This window comes from Haematobia irritans, chromosome 2, assembly GCF_050003625.1.
Source record: "Haematobia irritans isolate KBUSLIRL chromosome 2, ASM5000362v1, whole genome shotgun sequence".
NCBI classification, from domain to species: domain Eukaryota; kingdom Metazoa; phylum Arthropoda; class Insecta; order Diptera; family Muscidae; genus Haematobia; species Haematobia irritans.
The window spans coordinates 16,095,379-16,119,745 of NC_134398.1; the positions used below are offsets into that span (position 1 = coordinate 16,095,379).

The 24,367-nt window shown below is 25.8% G+C and overlaps 1 protein-coding gene across 1 annotated transcript in view; it reads left to right on the forward strand.

Moving 5' to 3' along the window:
• Positions 1 to 1,443: 1,443 nt before the first annotated feature.
• The window catches only part of DIP-theta (Dpr-interacting protein theta), a 196,050-nt gene continuing 173,126 nt past the window's right edge, over positions 1,444 to 24,367 (forward strand). Inside the window, exons 1-3 of the mRNA XM_075293470.1 lie at positions 1,444 to 2,775; positions 17,448 to 17,519; positions 20,899 to 20,996. Of these exons, the coding sequence (XP_075149585.1) occupies positions 1,731 to 2,775; positions 17,448 to 17,519; positions 20,899 to 20,996 (1,215 nt within the window). The 5' untranslated portion in view covers positions 1,444 to 1,730. The remainder of the gene's footprint in view (positions 2,776 to 17,447; positions 17,520 to 20,898; positions 20,997 to 24,367) is intronic.

The window sequence follows — 24,367 nt, forward strand, 5'->3', positions numbered from 1 at the left end:
TTTTGTCAAAACTTTATTTCTATAGACAAGTATGTCCAAATTTTATTTCCATGAAGAATTTTGTCAAAATTTTATTTCTATAGAAAATTTTGTCAAAATTGTATATCTATAAAAAATTTGGTCAAAATTGTATATCTATAGAAAATTTGGTCCAAATTTTATTTCTATAGAAAATTTGGTCAAAATTTTATTTCTATAGAAAATGTTGTCACAATTTTATTTCTATAGAAAATTTGGTCAAAATATTATTTCTGTAGAAAATTTTGTGAAAATTGTAATTTCTATAGAAAATTTTGTAATAATTTTATTTCTATAGAAAATGTTGTCACAATTTTATTTCTATAGAAAATGTTGTCAAAATGTTATTTCTATAGAAAATTTTGTCAAAATTTTATTTCTATAAAATTTTTTGTCAAAATTCTATTTCTATACAAAATTTTGTTAAAATTTAATTTCTATAGAAAATTTTGTCAAAATTGTATATCTATAGAAAATTGGGTCAAAATTTAATTTCTATAGAAAATTTTGTCAAAATTGTATATCTATAGAAAATTTGGTCAAAATTTTTTTTTCTATAGAAAATTTTGTCAAAATTTTATTTCTATAGAAAATTTTGTCAAAATTGTATATCTATAGAAAATTTGGTCAAAATTTTATTTCTATAGAAATATTTGTCAAAATTTTATTTCTATTGAAAATGCTGTCACAATTTTATTTCTATAGAAAATGTTGTCACAATTTTATTTCTATAGAAAATTTTGTCAAAATATTATTTCTATAGAAAATGTTGTCAAAATTTTATTTCCAAAGAAAATTTTGTTAAGATTTTATTTCTATAAAATTTTTTGTCAAAATTCTATTTCTATACAAAATTTTGTTAAAATTTAATTTCTATAGAAAATTTTGTCAAAATTGTATATCTATAGAAAATTGGGTCAAAATTTAATTTCTATAGAAAATTTTGTCAAAATTGTATATCTATAGAAAATTTGGTCAAAATTTTTTTTTCTATAGAAAATTTTGTCAAAATTTTATTTCTATAGAAAATTTTGTCAAAATTGTATATCTATAGAAAATTTGGTCAAAATTTTATTTCTATAGAAAATTTTGTCAAAATTTTATTTCTATAGAAAATTTTGTCAAAATTTTTTTTTTCAAAGAAAATTTTGTTAAGATTTTATTTCTATAAAAAATTTTGTTAAAATTTAATTTCTATAGAAAATGTTGTCAAAATTGTATATCTATAGAAAATTTGGTCAACATTTTATTTGAAATTTGTCTAAATATATAGAAAATGAAAATAAACTTGTGTTTACATTAATAAATGTTTATAATGATTTGTCTTAAGAATTTTTAATTATAAAATTTACAATTACAGCATTTTCTAAAAACAAAAAAATTTTTTAATTTTATTCTACAGATAATGGCTGCCCAAATTTTCGACTAACGACTATTAAAAACAAAACAATTAAAATGAAAAAAAAATAATATTGCAAAGTATTAAAGGCAAATGATAAAAAATTAAAACAAAAAATCAAGGGATTAGAGGAAAAATCTTTGCAGCTAAGGAAAACAACAACAAATTCTATGGCACAAATAAATCAAGCAGATATACAATTCACTTAGTTTTCACTAGAAAAAAGTATATATACTAAACACCAAAAAAAAAAAATAATCCACTCAGTGGACCTAAACCCTTTGCCATTTTTTCGATATATGTTCACAGCCAAATGAAGATAAATGTGATGTCCAAAAATGAGAGAGAAAGTGAATTACTAACTAAAAAAGCAATCGCGACTAATGCCAAAAGCAACAGAACCACGACGACGACCAGCACAAATACCAGCACCATCACTAACAGCATCATCAAAATTTCTACCCGCCATTGCCGAAGCTCTAGCTTAATTTGGCCAACATTAAGCCCGAACGTATCCGGCAACAGGCCACACTATACGAACATCGTTGGTAGTCTGGCTCATAGGAAAAGTGATGACCAGTTGCTTGCTGGACCATTACCACAAGTACCAAAATCACCAACACCACCACCACCACTACTACCAGCACCAAAAACAACAGAAAGACCAGCATCAATACACAGGAGCGACAGCAGCAACAGCAGCAGTAGTTGTAGAAAAATGAAACGGAAACGTAAAATACCGGAAATGCCATGGCTAATTGTTGCAATTTGCCTTAATTGTTATTTTATATTCAGTTCAGCTAGTTTGCCGACGACAAAATCAACCCTCTCTACCACATTTACAGCTTTAAGCCCACGGGTTGTAAGAGGAGAAAATAATAGCCAAAGTAGTAGTAGCAGTAGCAGTCACAGTAGTAGTGGAAGTGGAAGTGCATTAATTTCCTCATTATCTAGTGTACAAAACATGACGTTGATTGGATCAGTGACCACGGCACCATATTCATTCACCTTCAACACTGTTTTAACCAATAGCACCTCCTCCCCAGCATCATCATCATCATCATTAACGCCTGCCCGTATGGTTAATGTCATGTCCGGTTTTTCCCAGAGCCCTCAACGTTTTAAACGTGGAACTCATTCATCACCCGATGGCCGTCATATCGATGTGGATGTGGATAACGATGAGGACATGGATGTGGATGATATGCATGGCCATTTACAGCATGGTCATCATGGCGATTTAGTTGACTCCGATGATATGTATTTACATAATTTAGACAATATTGGTTACCATCATGATGGTACGGGACTCTTGCCGCATGAGTTACCAGAGCATGATCACATAGCACATCATTTGGGTAAGTTAAAAGTGAATCCATTACAAGTTTTTGTAGAAAAACGAAAAAAAAAATCAAATAAAATGGTAGCATAAAGATTCACATTTAAATCTCATGGAAATTGGAAATAATTTCAACAGAAGGGAATAATTTATAAGATTGAGGTCTACTAAAGTAAAGAAATTTTGGTTAAAAAGTACAGTTTCTCATTTAAACAAATTTTGTTAGAAATTTTGGATTTTTTGAGGTGATCACGAATTATGATCTTAATCGCTTAGTTTTTGAGATATATGAACAAAATAAAATTTTTGTATAAAAAAAAATATTTTTTTTACGATATAGATGAAAATTTCGAAATGTACATATAAACAAATGTATTTTCGATGTTTTCATATCAAAAATCAATTTTTCAGGATTTAGATGGAATTTTCGATTTTTTTTCTGATATAAAAAATATATTTTTCCGCAAAATTTTCGTTTTTTTTTTTTTTGAGGTGATTTCGAATTTTTCACAATTTAAATACAAATTTAATTTTTTTTGGGACAATTACGAATTAAGCTCCATTTCATTATACGATACTTAATATAAAATATAAGAGCAAAATACATTTTATATATATATAAAATATATAAAAATTAGATTTTTACAGGATTTTTATGGAATTTTAAATTTTTTTCAAGGTGATCACGAATTAAGCTCGTTTTCAATGTACGATGCTTACTTGGGGAGATATGAGCAAAATTTGGGTTTCAAAGAAAAAATTATACTTTTCCATAATTTGTATGGAATTTTAAATGTTTGAGTTTTGATTGCTCACAAATTAAGCTTTAATTAGTTTAGCAAATTAATTAGTTTAAGTGACGGCGAAGAAAATAAATTTGTCATATAAAAATTTTCATTTTTTCATTTTTTGAGAAAAGTTTTCAAAGCATACATTTTTCATTATTTGAATAGAATTTTCGAATTTTGTGTGTTTTTTCACTACGACGTTTAATTTATCAAATTTTTTCATATTGATTGAAAATTGAAAAATCCATCCAAATACTAAAAAAATTGAAATTTTTATATGAACAATTTCTTTTGGCCATACATATCTCCTTAAATATTCGTCCTAATGCGAAAAGGCGGATAATTCATCGCCACCCCTTAAGAAATTGAAAAATCCACCCAAATCCTAAAAAAATTGAAATTTTTATATGAAAAAATTCTTTTGACCATATCTCCTAAACTAAGCGTCCTAGAGCGAAAATGATGATAATTCGTGGCCACCCTGAAAAAATTCGAAAATCCAACCAAATCCTACAAAAATTTAAATTTTTATATGAAATACTTCTTTTGGCCATATCTCCTAAACTAAGCGTCCTAGAGCGAAAAGGACGATAATTCATGGCCACCCCTCAAGAAATTGAGAAAATCCACCCAAATCCTAAAAAAATAAATTTTTATATGAAAAACATCTGTTTTTATATGAAAGACTTCTTTTGGCAATATCTCCCAAACTAAGCGTCCTAGAGCAAAAAGGACTTTAATTCGTGGCCACCCTCAAAAAATTGAAAATCCACCCAAATCCTAAAAAAATTTAAATTTTTATATGAAAACCTTCTTTTGGCCATATCTTCTAAACTAAGCGTCCTAGAGCGAAAATGACTTTAATTTGTGACCACCCTAAAAAAAATTGACAAATCCAACCAACTCTTAAAAAAATTGAAATTTTTATATGAAAAACTTCTTTTGGCCATATCTTCTCAACTAAGCGTCCTAGAGCAAAATGGACTTTAATTTGTGACCACCCTCAAAAAATTGAAAAATCCAACCAAATCCTAAAAAAATGAAAATTTTATATGAAAACCTTTTTTTTGTCCTAAGCGTCGTAGAGCGAAAAGGATTTTGATTCGTGACCACCCTCAAAAAAAGTAACAAATCCAACCAACTCCTAAAAAAATTGAAATTTTTATACGAAAAACTTCTTTTGACCATATATACAAAATAAATTTTTTCATCACTTGGGTGAAATTTTTAGTATTTTATTATGATTATCCTCTATTTTTTGGGGCAAGAAGGTAACGATGGTCGCGAATTTATCTACGTTTCAATTTTTGCCTTTGTTTGAAAATCTTCTATATACTCCACCACAGAATAGGGGTGTATACAAACCCTGCCATTCCCTTTGTAACCACTCTCTCCACAGTTGGTAGAATTCTACCAAAAATGGTAGATTTTTTCATGTTTTGTAGACTGGTAGAGTTATTGATATTTTGGTAGATTTCCCATATTCCTCTCCAGGTATTAGGTACTTCAAAATTTCCTATAGGAACAAAATTTTGACAAAATTTTCTATAGAAATAAAAATTTTACAAAATTTTTATAGAAATGCAATTTTGATAAAATTTTCTATAGAAATTAAACATTGACTAAATTTTGTATAGAAATAAAATGATGACAAAATTTTCTATAGAAATACAATTTTGACTAAATTTCCAATAAAATTTTGACAAAAGTTTCTGTAGAAAAAAATTTGACAAAATTTTTATAGAAATAAAATTTTGACCAAATTTCTTATGGAAATAAAATTTTTATAAAATTTTCTATAGAAATAAAATTTTGACAAAATATCCTATAAAAAAACAATTTTGAGAAAATTTTCTGTACAAACAAAATTTTGACGAAATTTCCTGAATGAGTGAAATTTTGACAAAATTTCCTTTAGGAATGAAATTTTGACAAAATTTCTATAGGAATACAATTTTGGCAAAATAAGATTTTTTGTTTGATAGTTTTTTGATTAAAATTACCCCAAATTTTGGTAGATTTTTATAGGTATACATTTTGTTAAATTTTCTATAGAAATAAAATTTTGACTAAAATTTCCTATAGGAAAACAATTTTGACAAAATTTTCTATAGAAAAAAAATGTGACAAAATTTTTCATTGAAATAAAATGTTGACTAACCTTTCTATAGAAATAGAAATACAATTTTGACAAAATTTCTTAACGGACTAAAATTTTGACAAAATTTTCTATAGAAACAAAATTTGGACGAAATGAGATTTTCTATTTGAAAGCTTGTTGGTTTAATTTACCCCAAATAATAGAAATAAAATTATATCAAATTTTCTTTAGAAGAAGAATTTTATTAATTTTTTCCAGAGGAAATTTTGGTAAATTTAAAAGAGATACAATTTTGCCAATATTTTCTGTACAAAATAAAATTTTGAAAAAATTTTCTATAGAAATGCAATTTTGACTAAATTTCCTATAAAATTTTGACAAAATTTTCTGTTGACAAAAAATTGACAAAATTTCTTATATAAATAAAATTTTGACAAAAATTCATTTTATAAAATTTTCTATAGAAACCAAATTTTGACAAAAAATCCAATAGAAATAAAATTTTGAAAAATTTTCTGTACAAACAAAATTTTGACGACATTTCCTCAATGAACAAAATTTTGAAAAAATTTCCTACAAAAATAAAATCTTGAAAAAATTTCCTACAGAAATAAAATTTTTACAAAATTTCCTACAGGAATAAAATTTTGATAAAATCTCCTTTAGGAATAAAATTTTGAAAAAAAAAACCCTTTAGGAAAACAATTTTGACAAAATAAGATTTTTTGTTTGATAGTTTGTTGATTAGAATTACCCCAAATTTTGGTAGATTTTTATAGGTAGACATTTTGTTAAATTTTATTTTCAAAGAAAATTTTGTTACATATTATAGAAATGAAATTTTGAGAGAATTTTCTATAGAAATAAAATTTTGACCAAAATTTCCTATAGAAATACAATTTGAACAAAATTTCCTATAGAAAAAAAACGTGGCAAAATTTCGCATTGAAATAAATTTTTGACTAAATGTCGTATAGAAATAAAATTTTGACAAAATATTTTAAAGGAATAAAATTTTGACAAAATTTTCTATAGAAACAAAATTTGGACGAAATGAGATTTTTTGTTTGATAGTTTGTTGGTTTAATCTACCCCAAATTTTGGTAGATTATTTTTGACTCAAGTGGCAACCGGGCTTGTAGCACATCGAAATATTAGTCTCAGACCTCGTGCAATTCTTAGTCGATTTAACGATGTCCGCCCGCCTGTCTGTTGAAATTATTCTGACTTCCTAAAAAACGTGGTATCTGCTTGAAACTTGGCACAAGCCAATCTAGTCATGTCCGCCCGCCTGTGAACACATTTTTGTTATCAAAGTCTATTGAATTACTTTTAAATTTAAGAATTTTAATAAAATCATTGAATTTTAATAAAATCTTCTTCCAAGAAATTGCTCTATGAAATTCTATAGATGTATTTATTTCAACAAATAAGAGCAATAATAATGCTTGACATCAATGAATATTCAATAAACTTGCTATCAGTGATATTGAAACAATCTAAGATACAGCTTTTCTTTTGTTGGCTCTTTTCTCATCAGGTTATTTTAAATTCTAAGATAAATTTTTGCTATCAATATCTGCAATGACTTTATTGAGAATTCCAAGAGTTTGCTTCATTGTGACATGAAGGTTATGCCTTATCTCTCTGTCCCCCTAATCAAAGCCCCTCAAGTTGAATGTTAACAAAATCACAAAATTCCTTTTAATATAATTCTTCTATGAGCAAAACATGCTCCTGTGTATATCTTCTACTTTGACATTGCAAAATAATTTAGATGGGAATATAGACATATGTAGCCATAAATTGATAAATGAAAACTCGGCCAAAACGTTATTGGGGGAGGGGAAACCAAAAATTTTGTTTATGAATTTTAAATTGAATTTAATTTGTGGCATATCTAATGAGAGGATAAAGCCGTTTTTTTTTTTGCTAGCAATAATTTTAAGAAAAACAACAAAAATTTATAAATGGATTACAGAGTAAAAACCTGTTTGTTATTTAAACGTATTGTAAAACGTATATGTTGTAAAATTAAATTAAATTGTACAAAATTTAATAAAATTTCTTAAACCCATTTTATTGCCTATAACTTCTATAGAAAATTTTGTCAAAATTTTATTTCTATAAAAAATTTTGTCAAAATTTTAGTTGTATAGAAAATTTTGTCAAAATTTTATTTCCATAGAAAATTTTGTCAAAATTTTATTTCTATAGAAAATTTTGTCAAAATTTTATTTCTATAGAACATTTTGTCAAAATTTTAGTTGTATAGCAAATTTTGTCAAAATTTTATTTCCATAGAAAATTTTGTCAAAATTTTATTTCTATAGAAAATTTTGTATAGAAAATTTTTCTATAGAAAATTTATTTCAATAGAAATTTTTTTAAAAATTGAATTCTATACCAAATTTTTTCAAATATTTAGTTCTATAAAAATAATGTTTTTGCCCTTTAGAAGATTTTTTTAATTTTATTTCTATAAATATTTTTTTCAATACTTCATTTCATAAAAAATTTTGACGAAATTTTCAATAGAAATAAAATTTTCACAAAACTTTCTATTGAAATAAAATTTTGACAAAAATTTTCATAGAAATAAAATAAAATTTTATATCCAAAGAAAATTTTGTTAAATACAATAGAAATAAAATTTTAACAAAATTTTGTATCCAAAGAAAATTTTGTTAAATATTATAGAAATACAATTATGACAAAATTTTCTATAGAAATAAAATTTTGACAAAATTGTTTATAGAAATAAAATATTAACAAAATTTTTTATAGAAATAAAGTTTTTGGGAAAATTTTCTATAGAAAAAAAATCTTGAAAAAATGTTCTATAGAAATAAAATTTTGAAAAAATTTTCTATAGAAATAAAATTTTGACAAAATTTTCGATAGAAATAAAATTTTGACAAAATTATCTATAGAAATACAATTTTTAAAAAATTATCTACAGAAATACAATTTTGACAACAGTTTCTAAAGAAATAATTTTTTTTTAAATTATATACATAAACAAAATTTTGACAAAATTTTCGATAGAAATAAAATTTAAAAATTTTCTATAGAAATAAAATTTTGACAAAAATTTTTATAGAAATAAAATTTAAAAAAAAATTATCTACAGTAATAAAGTTTTGACAATATTTTCTATAGAAATAAAATTTTGACAAAATTTTCTTCAGAAATAAAATTTTGGCAAAATTTTCTATAAAAATAAAATTGTGACATAATTTTCTATAGAAATAAAATTTTGACAATATTTTCTTTAGAACTAAAATTTTGACAAAATTTTCTATAAAAATAAAATTAACGAAAAAATATTATCTACAGAAATAAAATTTTGACAAAATTATCTATAGAAATAAAATTTTTCAAAAATTATCTACAGAAATAAAAGTTTTACAAAATTTTTATAGAAATAAAATTTTTCAAAAATATCTACAGAAATAAAATTTTGACAAAATTTTCTATAGAAATAAAATTTTGACAAAATTTGTTATAAAAATAAAATAGAAAATTACCTACAGAAATAAAATTGAGACAAAATTTTCTATAGAAATAAAATTTTAACAAAATTTTCTATAGAAATAAAAGTTTGACAAAATTGTCAATAGAAATAAATTAAAAAAAAAAATATCTACAGAAATAAAGTTTTGACAAAATAAGAAATAAAATTTTTGCAAAACTTTCGATAGAAATAAAAATTTTAAAAAAATGTCTACCGAAATAAAATTTTAACAAAATTTTCTATAGAAATAACATTTTGACAAAATTTCCCATATGAATAAACTTTGACAAAATTTCCCATAGGAATAAAATCTTGACAAAATTTCCCATAGGAATAAAATCTTGACACAATTATCTACAGAAATAAAATTTTGACAAAATTTTTTATAGAACTAAAATTTTGACAAAATTTTCTATAGAAATAAAATTTGAAAAAAAAATATCTACAGAAATAAAATTTTGGCAAAATTTTCTATAGAAATATTTTTTTTTTATAAATTATCTACAGAAATAAAATTTTGACAAAATTTTCTATAGAAATAAAATTTTGACAAAATTTGTTATAAAAATAAAATAAAAAATTATCTACAGAAATAAAATTGTGACAAAATTTTCTACAGATATAAAATTTTAACAAAATTTTCTATTGAAATAAAAGTTTGACAAAATTTTCTATAGAAATAAATTAAAAAAAAATTATCTACAGAAATAAAGTTTTGACAAAATTAGAAATAAAATTTTTGCAAAACTTTCGATAGAAATAAAAATTTAAAAAAATTATCTACCGAAATAAAATTTTAACAAAATTTTCTATAGAAATAACATTTTGACAAAATTTCCCATAGGAATAAAACTTTGACGAAATTTCTCATAGGAATAAAATCTTGACACAATTTTCTATAGAAATAAAATTTTGACAAAATAAAATTTTAAAAAAAATATCTACCGAAATAAAATTTTAACAAAATTTTCTATAGAAATAACATTTTGACAAAATTTCCAATAGGAATAAAACATTGACAAAATTTCCCATAAGAGTAAAATCTTGACACAATTTTTTATAAAAATAAAATTTTGGCAAAATTTTCCATAGAAATAAAATTTTTACAAACTTTTCTATAGAAATAATATTAACGAAAAAATATTATCTACAGAAATAAAATTTTGACATAAGTATCTATAGAAATAAAATTTTTCAAAAATTATCTACAGAAATAAAATTTTTACAAAATTTTCTATTGAAATAAAATTTTTCAAAAATTACCTACAGAAATAAAATTTTGACAAAATTTTCTATAAAAATAAAATTGTGACATAATTTTCTATAGAAATACAATTTTGACAAAATTTTATATAGAAATAAAATTTTGACAAAATTTTCTATAGAAATAAAATGACAAAATTTTCTATAAAAATAAAATTGTGACATAATTTTCTATAGAAATAAAATTTTGACAAAATTTTCTATAAAAATAAAATTGTGACATAATTTTCCATAGAAATAAAATTTTGACAAAATTTTCTATAGAAATTAAACTTCCACAAAATTTTCTATAGAAATAAAATTTTGACAAAATTTTCTATAGAAAGAAAATGTTGACAAAATTTTCTACAAAACTAAAAAATTGACAAAATGTTCCAAAGAAAATTAAAAAATTATCTACCGAAATAAAATTTTGACAAAATTTTCTATAGAAATAAAAATTTGAAAAAATTTTCTATAGAAATAAAATTTTGCCAAAATTTTCTATAGAAATAAATTTATGACAAAATTTTCTATGGAAATAAAATTTTGAGAAAAATTTTTATAGAAAATTTTTTACCATTTTATTTTTATAAAAATTTGTGAAGTACCTCTTAGTTGGTGAGGAATACATTTCAGAATCTACCAAAGCAGCAACAATTCTACCATTCTACCAAACAGTAAAAAATTTATAAATTTTCCTAGAATTCTAGCAACAATATATAAGTTTTTAATATAACATTCGTTTGTTATATTGTGTATTCATTGTATTGTATGTTTTTGAGTCTGTATGGTAGTTTCTATAATAACCATTGAAACTTATGTCAAAATTTTCTAAAAGTTTATTTAAATTAAAATTATTAAATATTAACACCATGGGAATATAATCATAAAATTCTTATACAGCAAAAGGGGTTGCAATATCAATGCTGTTATTGTTATCGCATTCTCCCATTTTAAACTCCATGTGTATAAGGATAATTGGATTTCTTTGTGTGCTCTGCATGTATGAGGATATTCCCATGATAATTATATTTTCTAAGTACATTCCTTAAAAGATGCCTTTACACATGGTCTCATACCGAAAAGAAATATTTTATCAAATACCCATATCTGTTATACAAATTACATTCCTATCACCATATATGCACATACGTACATTGTTCCTCTCAATGGAGTGATGGGGATCAAATGGGGAAAGGAAGAAAATTACAAAAGCTAAAATTGCCTTAAGTGCATTGTGGTTTTCTATTATAAATATTTAATATTGTTGTGTTGACCACTTGAATAATAAATATTAGTATAAAACATATATAATTTTTGTAAAGGTGCAATTTAATGAGGGCATGCAGAGAGAGAGAGAGAGAGAGAGAGATAACCCTAAGGGAAATGCATGTAAATTAAATATATATTTACATAGAGAAATCCATAATGAGCGAAGAGAATGATAAAATACAATAAATTAAGAAATTTTAATTGTAATGGCAATTCATAAATTATTATAATATTTACTATTTTTCAAAGATGGGGAAATTGCAAAAAGGTCCCAAAAGGACTCACATTAGATTAGTCCTTATATTCGCAAAATTACAATAAAAAAATATTATCTTAATGCGAAATATAAGTTATCTTTAATATTATAAATAAATAACTGTAAGGGTCAAATTTTTTTAAAACTTAAAAAATTTTAATTAAAATTTTTGTTTTAAAAATTTAATTCTTTATATTGAGGACAACAATTTTTAAAATTTACGTCACTCTTTTATAGTCGTATGCCTATGAGCCCTATTTTCTTTAATAGAAACAAAAAATGTTTGACTTGAAAAAATTGTCTTCGAAACTTAGGCCTATACATAAAAAACCTTAACCCTCTAATGACCCAATATTTTTGCCAGCTGATGAAATATTCAATGTTAACGATACAAATCAAGAAAACGACGCAAGAAAATTTTATACGGTAAAATTCAGTATATGCTACAAAGCTTCTTGAACAGTTTTAAGTAAGTTTTCTTTGCTTATAATTTTTCCCCTTTTTAGTTCATTTAACTACAGTACCCATAAAATTATTAAAGTCAAGAAAATTTTCTCAAAACTTAATAATTCCGTGAACTAAACTAGAATTAAAACGGCATTACTGCCATATAGGGTTCATTTTTTTAATGTAGGATTAGGGGTATACTAAATTAGAAACTAGATTTTTTTGTATTATTTGTATTTATTTTTTGTATTATTTGTATTTATTTTTGGAATTTTTTGAAAATCGACTCAAATCGACTGTCGATATTGGGCACGGTTACCACTCGAGCTAAAAATAATCTACCAAAATTTTGAAGAAAATTTTACCAAATAAAAAAATATTATTTTGCAAATTTTGATACAATTTTTGTGGTTTTATGAAAAAAAAAAGTTTCTTCGAAAGAAACATTTATGATAACTCCTAATAAAGACAATTTATTTGGGTCTATACATATCCCTTAAATTATAAATGTATCGAAGTTTTAATTATTTTTAGCTCGCGTCAACAATGGGAGATAGCTACTTCAACAAAAAAAGGGAGAAATTGCCACAATGGACTGTGATAATATGATTAAAAACGAGAATTAACATTTTTAAAGATGTTGACTTAATATTGACTTTATAGAAAATTTAGTAAAAATTTTATTTTTATTGAAAAATTGTTCAAAATTTTATTTCTATAGATTATTTTTTCTATAAAAATTTTTGTCCAAATTTTATTTCTATAGAAAAATTTTTCAAATTTTTTTTTTTTATAGAAAATTTTATTTCTAAAGATATTTTTTTATTTTTTATTATTATTTCTATAGAATATTTTGTCAAAATGTTATTTCTATAGAAAATTTTGTCACAATTTTATTTCTGTAGAAAATTTTGTCAAAATTTTATTTCTATAAAAAATTTTGTCACAATTTTTTTTATGTAGAAAATTTTGTCAAAATTTTATTTCTATAGAAAATGTTGTCAACATTTTATTTCTATAGAAAATGTTGTCAACATTTTATTTCTATAGAAAATTTTGTCAAAAATTTTTTTATAGAAAATTCTATCAAAATTTTATTTCTATAGAAAATTTTGTCAAAACTTTATATGTATAGAAAATTTTGTCACGATATTATTCCTATAGAAAATTTTGTTAAAAATTCTTAGAAAATTTTGTCAATATTTTATATCATTAGAAAATTTTTTAAAAATTTTATTTCTATAGAAAGTTTTGTCAAAATTTTATTTCTATAGAAAGTTTTTTTTAAATTTTATTTGTATAGAAAATTTTATTTCTAAAGAAATCTTTTTATTCTTTATTATTATTTCTATAGAAAATTTTGTCAAAATTTTATTTCTTTGAAAATTTTTACGATATTTTATATTATTAGCAAATTTTGTAAAAATATTATTTCTATAGAAAATTTTGTTAAAATTTTATTTGTATAGAATTTTATTTTTAAAGAATTTTTTTTTTATTTTTTTATTATTATTTCTCTAGAAAATTTTGTCAAAATTTTATTTCTATAGAAAATTATGTCAACATTTGATTTCTATAGAAAACTTTGTCAAAATTTTATTTCTGTAGAAAATTGTGTCAAAATTTAATTTCTATAGAAAAACTTATCAAAATTTTATTAATATAGAAAATTTTGTCAAAATTTTATATCTATAGAAAATTTTTTCAAAATTTTATTTCTATAGAAAATTTTGTCACAATTTCATTTCTGTAGACAATTTTGTCAAAATTTTATTTCTATAGAACATTTTGTCAAAATTTTATTTCTATAGAAAAATTTGTCAAAATTTTATTTCTATAGAAAATTTTTCAAAATTTTATTTCTGTAGAAAATTTTTTCAAAATTTTATTTCTATAGAAAATGTTGTCAAAATTTTATTTCTATAGAAAATTTTGTCAAAATTTCATTTCTATAGAAAATTTTGTCAAAATATTATTTCTATAGAAAATTTTGTCAAGATATTATTCCTATAGAAAATTTTGTTAAAATTTTATTTCTTAGAAAATTTTGTCAAAATTTTATATCATTAGAAAATTTTTTAAAAATTTTGTTTCTATAAAAAATTTTGTTAAAATTTTATTTCTGTAGAAAAATTTGTCAAAATTTTATTTCTATAGAAATTTTTTCAAAATTTTATTTCTATAGAAAATTTTGTCAAAATTTTATTTCTGTAGAAAATTTTGTCAACATTTTATTTCTATAGAATATTTTGTCAAAATGTTATTTCTATAGAAAATTTTGTAAAAATTTTGTCAAAATTTTCTTTCGATATTTCTATAGAAAATTTTGTCAAAATTTTATTTGTATAGAAAATTTTATTTCTTAAGAAATTTTTTTATTTTTTATTATTATTTCTATAGAATATTTTGTCAAAATGTTATTTCTAAAGAAAATTTTGTCACAATTTTTTTCTATAGAAAACTTTGTCAAAATTTTATTTCAGTAGAAAACTTTTTCAAAATTTTATTTCTATAGAAAATTTTGTCAAAATTTTATTTCTATAAAAAATTTTGTCAAAATTTGATTTTTATAGAAAACTTTGTCAAAGTTTTATTTCTATAGAAAACTTTGTCAAAATTTTATTTCAGTAGAAAACTTTTTCAAAATTTTATTTCTATAGAAAATTTTGTCAAAATTTTATTTCTATAAAAAATTTTGTCAAAATTTGATTTTTATAGAAAATTTTGTCAAAATTTTATTAGTGTAGGAAATTTTATCAATTGTGCAATTTTTGCAATTTTTGCAATTGTGCAATTTTTGTTATACCAGTTTGCGAGTTACAAAAAATGAAGATTTCAAAACACAAAACCAGGAGATGGATGCGCCCATAAATATTATCCGATGCCATCTTCTAAACGCTCGAGAAATAAAACTGGGAGTTCGGTCAACATATAGTCAAGAAATAAAATTGGCTTATCGATCAAAACGCATTGCTGTCCCGATATGAACTCTATTCTATATGTATATGGGATATATTTCCAGTATCAGTGATGTACGCGGATGAGTCTTTACGAAATAATTTCACAATAGTAAAACATTTCTTAGGAAAAAGAGTAAATTGTAAAGAAGTTCTTGGGCCACCCAAAAAAAATGCCGTGGAATAAAGAAGAGGAAAGTTTTTTTTATTTTTTGGAGAATCTCTGTACTTTTTTAAGCCTTTTTTAAGCATGTAGAAGTAAAAAATTTCATATAAACCATAGTTCTTACTCTGATTAATTCTACTGATAAGATTTCGAAAATTCCCCACAAAAATCCTCAAATTTGTGGAAATTCCTTAACAAAACTCCAAGTCCCCAACTCAAAAATTTTGACCCCATCCACGAAAAAATAACCCGATTTTGGGGAAAAATCCCCAATACTGGCAACACTGCCTCTGAGCAAGGAATGTTCTTTATAGGGCAGTCTTGGCTGACGCGTGGTGACTTCGATGGTTCTGTTCCAATGTCCATGGGCTGTGGGCGAAATATTTTTCTGCGCAGGGCTTCAATACTGTCTTCAGGACAATTTCCCGATAATATTCGGAATTTATTTTGACATCATGATCGATGAATATTAGCGACGAAGTCCAAAATCAATACTATCGGCGCCAATTAAGTTCTGGCCGAAACACATACTTGTGCCAAATTTGAAGTCGATTGGACTAAAACTGCGACCTAGACTTTGATCACAAAAATGTGTTCACAGACAGACGGACGTGGCTATATCGACTCAGAAGCCCACCCTGAGCATTTTTGCCAAAGACACCATGTGTCTATCTCGTCTCCTTCTGGGTGTTGCAAACATATGCACTAACTTTTAATACCCTGTTCCACAGTGTAGCGCTGGGTATAAATATAAAATGCAGATGTTCTTTTTTTTAATTTTGCAAATTATATATTTTTTGGGGGAATCGGTGTTCTTGTACAATTCAAGGTTAAAAACATGAGTAAAGCAAAAGGATTTTATATCAAATATTAAAAAGAAATAATTGCTAAACTTGAAACAAGGGATACTGTGATTTTATTACAATAATTTAATTTATGTTATGCATTATTTAAAATATCGTGGATTTTTTTTCTTAAAATATTATTGTACTGAACAATTTAAATTACACTTGACATTAGTTTCATTTGAAAATATGCCTATAAATGCAGTTCTAAATTAAATGTTGTTAATGTATATGCTCGGTATTGTAACTAAATATTTCTCTCTTTTGGATCGCATTAGGATCTTAAGAATAAAAATAATCCAATATGCTTCTAAAGATTATCGAATTTTGAAAATTCCATAAATATCTCTAACATCAATCAATTTACCAAATTATTTCTAATTTTCCAAAAATTTTCTGCTTATCTTTTACTTACATATGCTGCTGCTGTTGGTTGCCGTACTAAACCAACCAACTGTACATTTAACGATATCAAAAAAAAATTCAACAAAACTGTCGCAACAATAACAACAATTCAATATAATCTTTGATGACTGACTGATGCTACAAACAATGATATCATATCGCTTGTTAATACCAACAATGCTACAACTGCTACATCGACAACAACCATTCACTGCCACAATAACCGGTACCATGTGAATAATGAACATTGTATTGGTAACTGAACAATACAATCCAATGAATCCCCCCGATGATCTCTCTCACTATCTCTCAAATCTCCCATTGCCTTATTGGCGGTTGTGTATTAATGTTGCTCATACAAACCCATACACGCGCACACACATATGAGCAACGGCTTGTTGTGTCATAATGAAATAACGAATCCCTTGAATGATATCTACAATTGTTTATACGTATCGATGTGCGCTTATGTGTGTGTGTGTGTGTGCGTACACTTGTTTGCGGATTTTTGTACATTTGCTTATGCTGTATTACTGACTATACGGATGATAACAAAATCATATTCTCTTGAATAATCGCACATCCGTTTGCATTCATGAATTTAAATATTCGCATATCAACATAACCACGAATTGCAAACACACACATACACTACTCCACACACACACACTAATATTACCCATCGTAAGCAGAAATGCAAACACATGAAGAATTATTGGAGGATATCAGAGATGATACCGGCGTCAACATAATACCCGACAAAGGTAAGTGATGCAAATTTATATGTGATATTATTGTCTGAACAGCTGTTACTGTAAAGATGTGATAAAGAGGGTTGGGGTTATAAAAAAAGAGTGATAGAAAATTAACGCAGGGTGTCATTGAAAATTTGCTATAAAAGTAAATTCATAAAAAAGTAAAACTTTTTTTCATTTTTATATTTATACGTTATAAGACGAGTCAATTTGACAATTTTGTCAAAATTTTATTTCTATAGAAAATTTCTCAAAACTAAATTTAATTTTTATAGAAAATTTTGTGAAAATTCATTTATTTCTATAGAAAAATTTGACAAAATTTTATTTCTATGGAAAATTTTGTCAAAATTTTATTTCAAAAGCATTTTTTTAAATTTTATCTATAGAAAATTTGTTCAAAATTTTATTTTTATAGAAAATTTTGTCAACATTTTATTTCCATAGAAGAGTTTGTCAAAATTTTATTTCTATAAAAAATTTTGTCAAAGTTATATATCTATAGAAAATTTTGTCAAAATTTTACTTCTATAGAAAATTCTGTCAAAATTTTATTTCTGAAAAAAATTTTGTCAAAATTATATTTTTATAGAAAATGTTGTCAACATTTTATTTCTATAGAAAATTTTGCCAAAATTATATTTCTATAGAAAATTTTGTTGTTTTGACATCAGCTTAAACTTACGTGTTGGCCAAACTCCAAGGGTAGCTTTTGTTGAAAAATTTGTCAAGATATTTTTTCTATTGAAAATTTTATTTTTATATTAAATTTTATCAAAATTTTATTTTTATGCAAAATTTTATTTCTATAGAAAATTTTGCCAAAATGTCATTTCTATAGCAAATTTTGTTAAAAATTTATTTCTAAAATGTCATTTCTTTTTGTTTCTTATTGTTGGTTTCTCTTCAATCATTATTGTTGTTTTTGATTTCAGCTTAAAATCATGCATTGACCAAACTACAAGTGTAGCTTAACCAATAGAGGAAAATTATGCTTGTCAAATTTATTTGGCCAAAGCTCTATAGACTGCAAGATGGTTGGATGTACAGCTGTTTCGGAATTAGTTTAGTCAATGCATGGTTTTAAGCTGAAATCAAAAACAACAATAATGATTGAAGAATAAACAAACAGTAAAAAACAAACAAAAATTTTTATTTCTATAGAATATTTTGCCAAAATTTTATTTCTATAGAAAAATTTGACAAAATTATATATCTATAGAAAATTTTATAAAAATTTTATTTCTATAGAAAATTCTGTCAAAATGTCATTTCTATAGAAAATTTTGTCAACATTTTTTTCTACATAAAATTTTGTCAAAATTTTATTTTTATAGAAAATGTTGTCAATATTTTATTTCTATAGAAAATTTTGCCAAAATTTTATTTTTATAGAAAATGTTGTCAACATTTTATTTCCATAGAAAATTTTGCCAAAATTATATTTCTATAGAAATTTTTGGTTGTTTTTGACATCAGCTTAAAATTACGTGTTGACCAAACTTCAAGTGTAGATTAACCAACAGAGCAAACGTATGCTTGTCAAATTTATTTGGGCAAAGCCCTATAGCCCTATGGTTGGATGAACGAACGTTTCGGAATTACCACATTCCTCATCAGCATCCTATACTTGCAGCAAATCTATGAACCAATTTTCACAATAAATTCGTGTAATTCACTAAACCCAACGTGAACTACACTTTAACCTTCAGAAAAAAAAAGGTGTTTGGTAGTAGGCTTTGCCTAAACAATTTGCAATCATATCGTTTTTCCTTTGCCAAAATCAAAATTTTATTTCTAATTTTGTTAAAATTTTATTTCTAATTTTGCTAAAATTTTATTACTATAGATAATTTTGTCAAGATTTTATTTCTATAGAAAATTTTGCCAAAATTTTATCTAAACAAAATTTTTTCAAAATTTTATTTGTATCGAAAATTTTGTCAAAATTTTATTTCTGTAGAAAACTTTGTCATAATTTTATTCCTAAAGAAAAATTTGTCAAAATTTTATTTCTTGTTAAAATTTTAATTTTTATATAAAATTTTGTTAAAATTTTCTTTCTATGGAAAATTTTGTTAAAATTTTATTTCTATAGGAAATTTTGTCAAAATTTTATATATAAAAAACATTTTTTCAAAATTTTATTTGTATAGAAAATTTTGTCAAAATTTTATTTCTGTAGAAAACTTTGTCAAGATTTTATTCCTATAGAAAATTTTGTCAAAATTTTATTTCTATATAAAATTTTAACAAAATGTATTTTTGTGTGCAAAGTACAGCTCGCAGTTTTAGTCCGATTGTCCTAAAATTTGGTATAGGGTCCTGTTTCGGCTCAAAGACGATCCCTATTCGGTTCAGATTTAGATATAGCTGCCATATATATTTTTCACCGATCTGGTCATAATTGGCGTGTATATCAACCGATCTTCCTCAAATTCCGTTCATCCGAATATTTTATGGGTCTCGAAAAATTTGCAAAATATCAGCCAAATCGGTTCAGATTTAGATATAGCTCCCATATATAGCTTTCGCCCGATTTACACTCATATGACCACAGAGGCCAATTTTTAACTCCGATTTAGTTGAAATTTTGCACAGGGAGTAGAATTAGCATTGTAGCTATGCGTGCCAAATTTGGTTGAAATCGGTTCAGATTTAGATATATCTCCCATATATAGCTTTCGCCCGATTTACACTCATATGACCACAGAGGCCAATTTTTAACTCCGATTTAGTTGAAATTTTGCACAGGGAGTAGAATTAGCATTGTAGCTATGCGTGCCAAATTTAGTTGAAATCGGTTCAGATTTAGATATAGCTCCCATATATATGTTTTTCTGATTTCGACAAAAATGGTCAAAATACCAACATTTTCCTTGTAAAATCGCCACTGCTTAGTCGAAAAGTTGTAAAAATGACTCTAATTTTCCTAAACTTCTAATACATATATATCGAGCGATAAATCATAAATAAACTTTTTCGAAGTTTCCTTAAAATTGCTTCAGATTTAAACGTTTCCCATATTTTTTACTAACATTGTGTTCCACCCTAGCGCATTAGCCGACTTAAATTTTGAGTCTATAGATTTTATAGAAGTCTATCAAATTCTTCCAGATCGAGTGATATTTAAATGTATGTATTTGGGACAAACCTTTATATATATAGCCCCCAACACATTTGACGGATGTGATATGGTATCGAAAATTTAGATCTACAAAGTGGTGCAGGGTATAATATAGTCTGCCCGCCCGACTTTAGACTTTCCTTACTGGTTTTTTACAATGCAGAAGAGAAAATGTTACTGCAACTTTAGTGTTTCACATCTAAATATTTTGTTGAGTACATATTATGTCAAATTCTAATTTCACTGTATATTCTATTACAGATCTTCCCAAATTCGGTGAACCTTTACAAAATGTTACAGTACCTGTGGGCAGGGAAGCTGTACTACAGTGTGTTGTCGATAATCTGCAAACTTACAAGGTAAGCGATATAGATTTTTTACGAAATGTTAACTCATTTAATATTCGGTTATTATAAACGAAATGATTTAAAATCGGCTCATAAATGAAAATATTAAAAATAAATAATAATAATAATGTTAATAAATTAAATTAAATCACAACAAAGTATACAAGAGAAGAGTACTATCGAGAGATTACATATCAATATTTACTCATAGTCGTAATGCATTGAATATGAAAGAGCAAATATTCCATCGATCCATATACTCAACATAACAAAGATATTTCACCACCATGACTCTCATTCTTACATTCTCTGCATACCCTCTCTTGCATTCTCTGCTTACATGTATACATTAACTACATAACAGTTTTGAAGATATGTTAAGCCAATATGCTCTATTTGTTAATATCCATGGGGATAAAAACTCAAGTCATGATAAAACTGCATGTGGACGTGTAATGCTAGATGGTTGATGCAAGCATTTTGACACTCTTGTTGTTGTTTTCAACATCACATAGGCTTTTCCTTATAGAGAAGGCCACACGTACTGAAAATAATCTACCAAAAATTTTACCAAAAGTGTACCAAATTAAAAAAAAAAAAACAAGTATATATGGCCGTAAGTTCGGCCAGGCCGAAGCTTATGTACCCTCCATCATGGATTGCGTAGAAAATTCTTCTAAATACTGCCATCCACAATCGAATTACTTAAGTTGCGGTAACGCTTGCCGATGGCAAGGTATCTTAAAACCTCCTAACACCATCTTCTAAATTGTATGTAAGTCCATACGTGGTATATATTAAATCAAAAAAGATCGATCCAATACGTATATAATTCAGTTTGACAAAGTAGACATACAATTTTGACAAAATTTTCTACAGAAATAAAATTTTAAAAATTTTCACAAAATTTTCTATATAAATAAAAATTTTGACAAAATTTTCTATAGAAATAAACTTTTGACAAAATTTTCTATAGAAATAAAATCTTGGTAGATTATTTTTGGCTCGAGTGGTAACCATGATTATGAACCGAATAAAATTTAAACCAAATTTGCTATAGAAATAAAATTTTGACAAAATTTTCTATAGAAATAAAATTTTGACAATGATGAAAATTTTATTATGAACCGAATAAAATTTTAACAAAATTTTCTCTAGAAATAAAATTTTGACAAAATTTTCTATAGAAATAAAATTTTGGTAGATTATTTTTGGCTCTAGTGGCAACCATGATTATGAACCGATATGAACCAATTTTTGTGTGATTGGACCAATTTTGGTATGGTTGTTAGCGACCATATACTAACACCACGTTCCTAATTTGAACCGGATCGGATGAATTTTGCTCCTCCAAGAGGCTCCGGAGGTCAAATCTGGAGAACGTTTTATATGGAGGCTATATATTATTATGGACCGATATGGACCAATTATGGCACGGTTGATAAAGATCATATACTAACACCATGTTCCAAATTACAACCGGATTGGACGAAATGTGCTTCTCTTTAAGACTTCGCAAGCCAAATCTGCGGATCGGTTTATATCGGGGCTATATATAATTATGAACCGATGTGGACCAATTTTTGCATGGTTGTTAGAGACTATATACCAATATCATGTACCAAATTTCAGGCGGATCGGATGAAATTTGCTTCTCTTTGAGGCTCCGCAACCCAAATCTGGGGATCGGTTTGTATGGGCGCTATATATAATTATGGACCGATGTGGACCAATTTTTGCACGGTTGTTAGAGACCATATACCAACATCATGTACCAAATTCCAGCCGGATCTGATGAAATGCGCTTCTCTTTGAGGCTCCACAAGCCAAATCTGCGGATCGGTTTATATCGGGGATATATATAATTATGAACCGATGTGGACCAATTTTTGCATGGTTGTTAGAGACTATATACCAATATCATGTACCAAATTTCAGGCGGATCGGATGAAATTTGCTTCTCTTTGAGGCTCCGCAACCCAAATCTGGAGATCGGTTTATATGGGGGCTATATATAATTAAGGACCGATATGGACCAATTTTTGCATGGTTGTTAGAGACCATATACCAACATCATATACCAAATTTCAGCCGGATCGGATGAAATGTGCTTCTCTTTGAGGCTCCACAAGCCAAATCTGGGGATCGGTTTATATGGGGGCTATATATAATTAAGGACCGATATGGACCAATTTTTGCATGGTTGTTAGAGACCATATACCAACATCATATACCAAATTTCAGCCGGATCGGATGCAATTTGCTTCTCTTTGAGGCTCCACAAGCCAAATCTGGGGATCGGTTTATATGGGGGCTATATATAATTATGGACCGATTGTGACCAATTTTTGCATGGTTGTTGGAGACCATATACCAACACCATATACCAAATTTAAGCCGGATCGGATGAAATATGCTTCTGTTAGAGGTTCCACAAGCCAAATCTGAGGGTCCCTTTATATGGGGGCTATAGGTAAAAGTGAACCGATAAGGCCCATTTTCAATACCATCCGACCTACATCAATAACAACTACTTGTGCCAAGTTTCAAGTCGATAGCTTGTTTCGTTCGGAAGTTAGCGTGATTTCAACAGACGGACGGACGGACGGACATGCTTAGATCGACTCAGAATTTCACCACGACCCAGAATATATATACTTTATGGGGTCTTAGAGCAATATTTCGATGTGTTACAAACGGAATGACAAAGTCAATATACCCCCATCCTATGATGGAGGGTATAAAAACTATTTGCAAGTTTTTTATCAAATTTTTGTGGTTATTATGAAAAAAAGTTTTTTTCTTATGTTATAGCAAATGTTTATTTCAGTATTTGCAATATTGTTAAATATCCATTGACTTCCCAGCAAGAACAAAAATTTGGAAGTTCTTCTCAAGGCACAACTTTAAAATGCCTTCCCAAAGATGTTCTTTATTTTAATTGCACAGGAAATTAATTTGAGTCAATTTTTTTATAACCCGCTTTTTTATATTTTTAATGCGAAACTAATTTTAATAAAATGGCACAAATTATTTAAATTTAGTTGAAAAAGCTGTTAAATCCTTCCTAGAAAAATTGCGAATTTTTGAAAATATTTGATGACAAACGTTATAATGCATTAAAAGTCATAAAATAATTATTTATTTGTCAAAACATTACCAAAAATTCTTAATTTACATCCAAAACCCTGAATTCACCTCAACCTTAAGAAGTGATGCAAATTCAGTGCAGCGGCTGTTGAACTGGTGGACATCCGTCCTATGGCAAGTCCATGTTAAATGCATCGCTTCTGCGTCAATTTGGCATCACTTCCGGATCCAAAAAGAACATTTTTACTACCTTTTTGGCGACGCTTTTTTGCTGGGTTGTAAATGTGTCGATT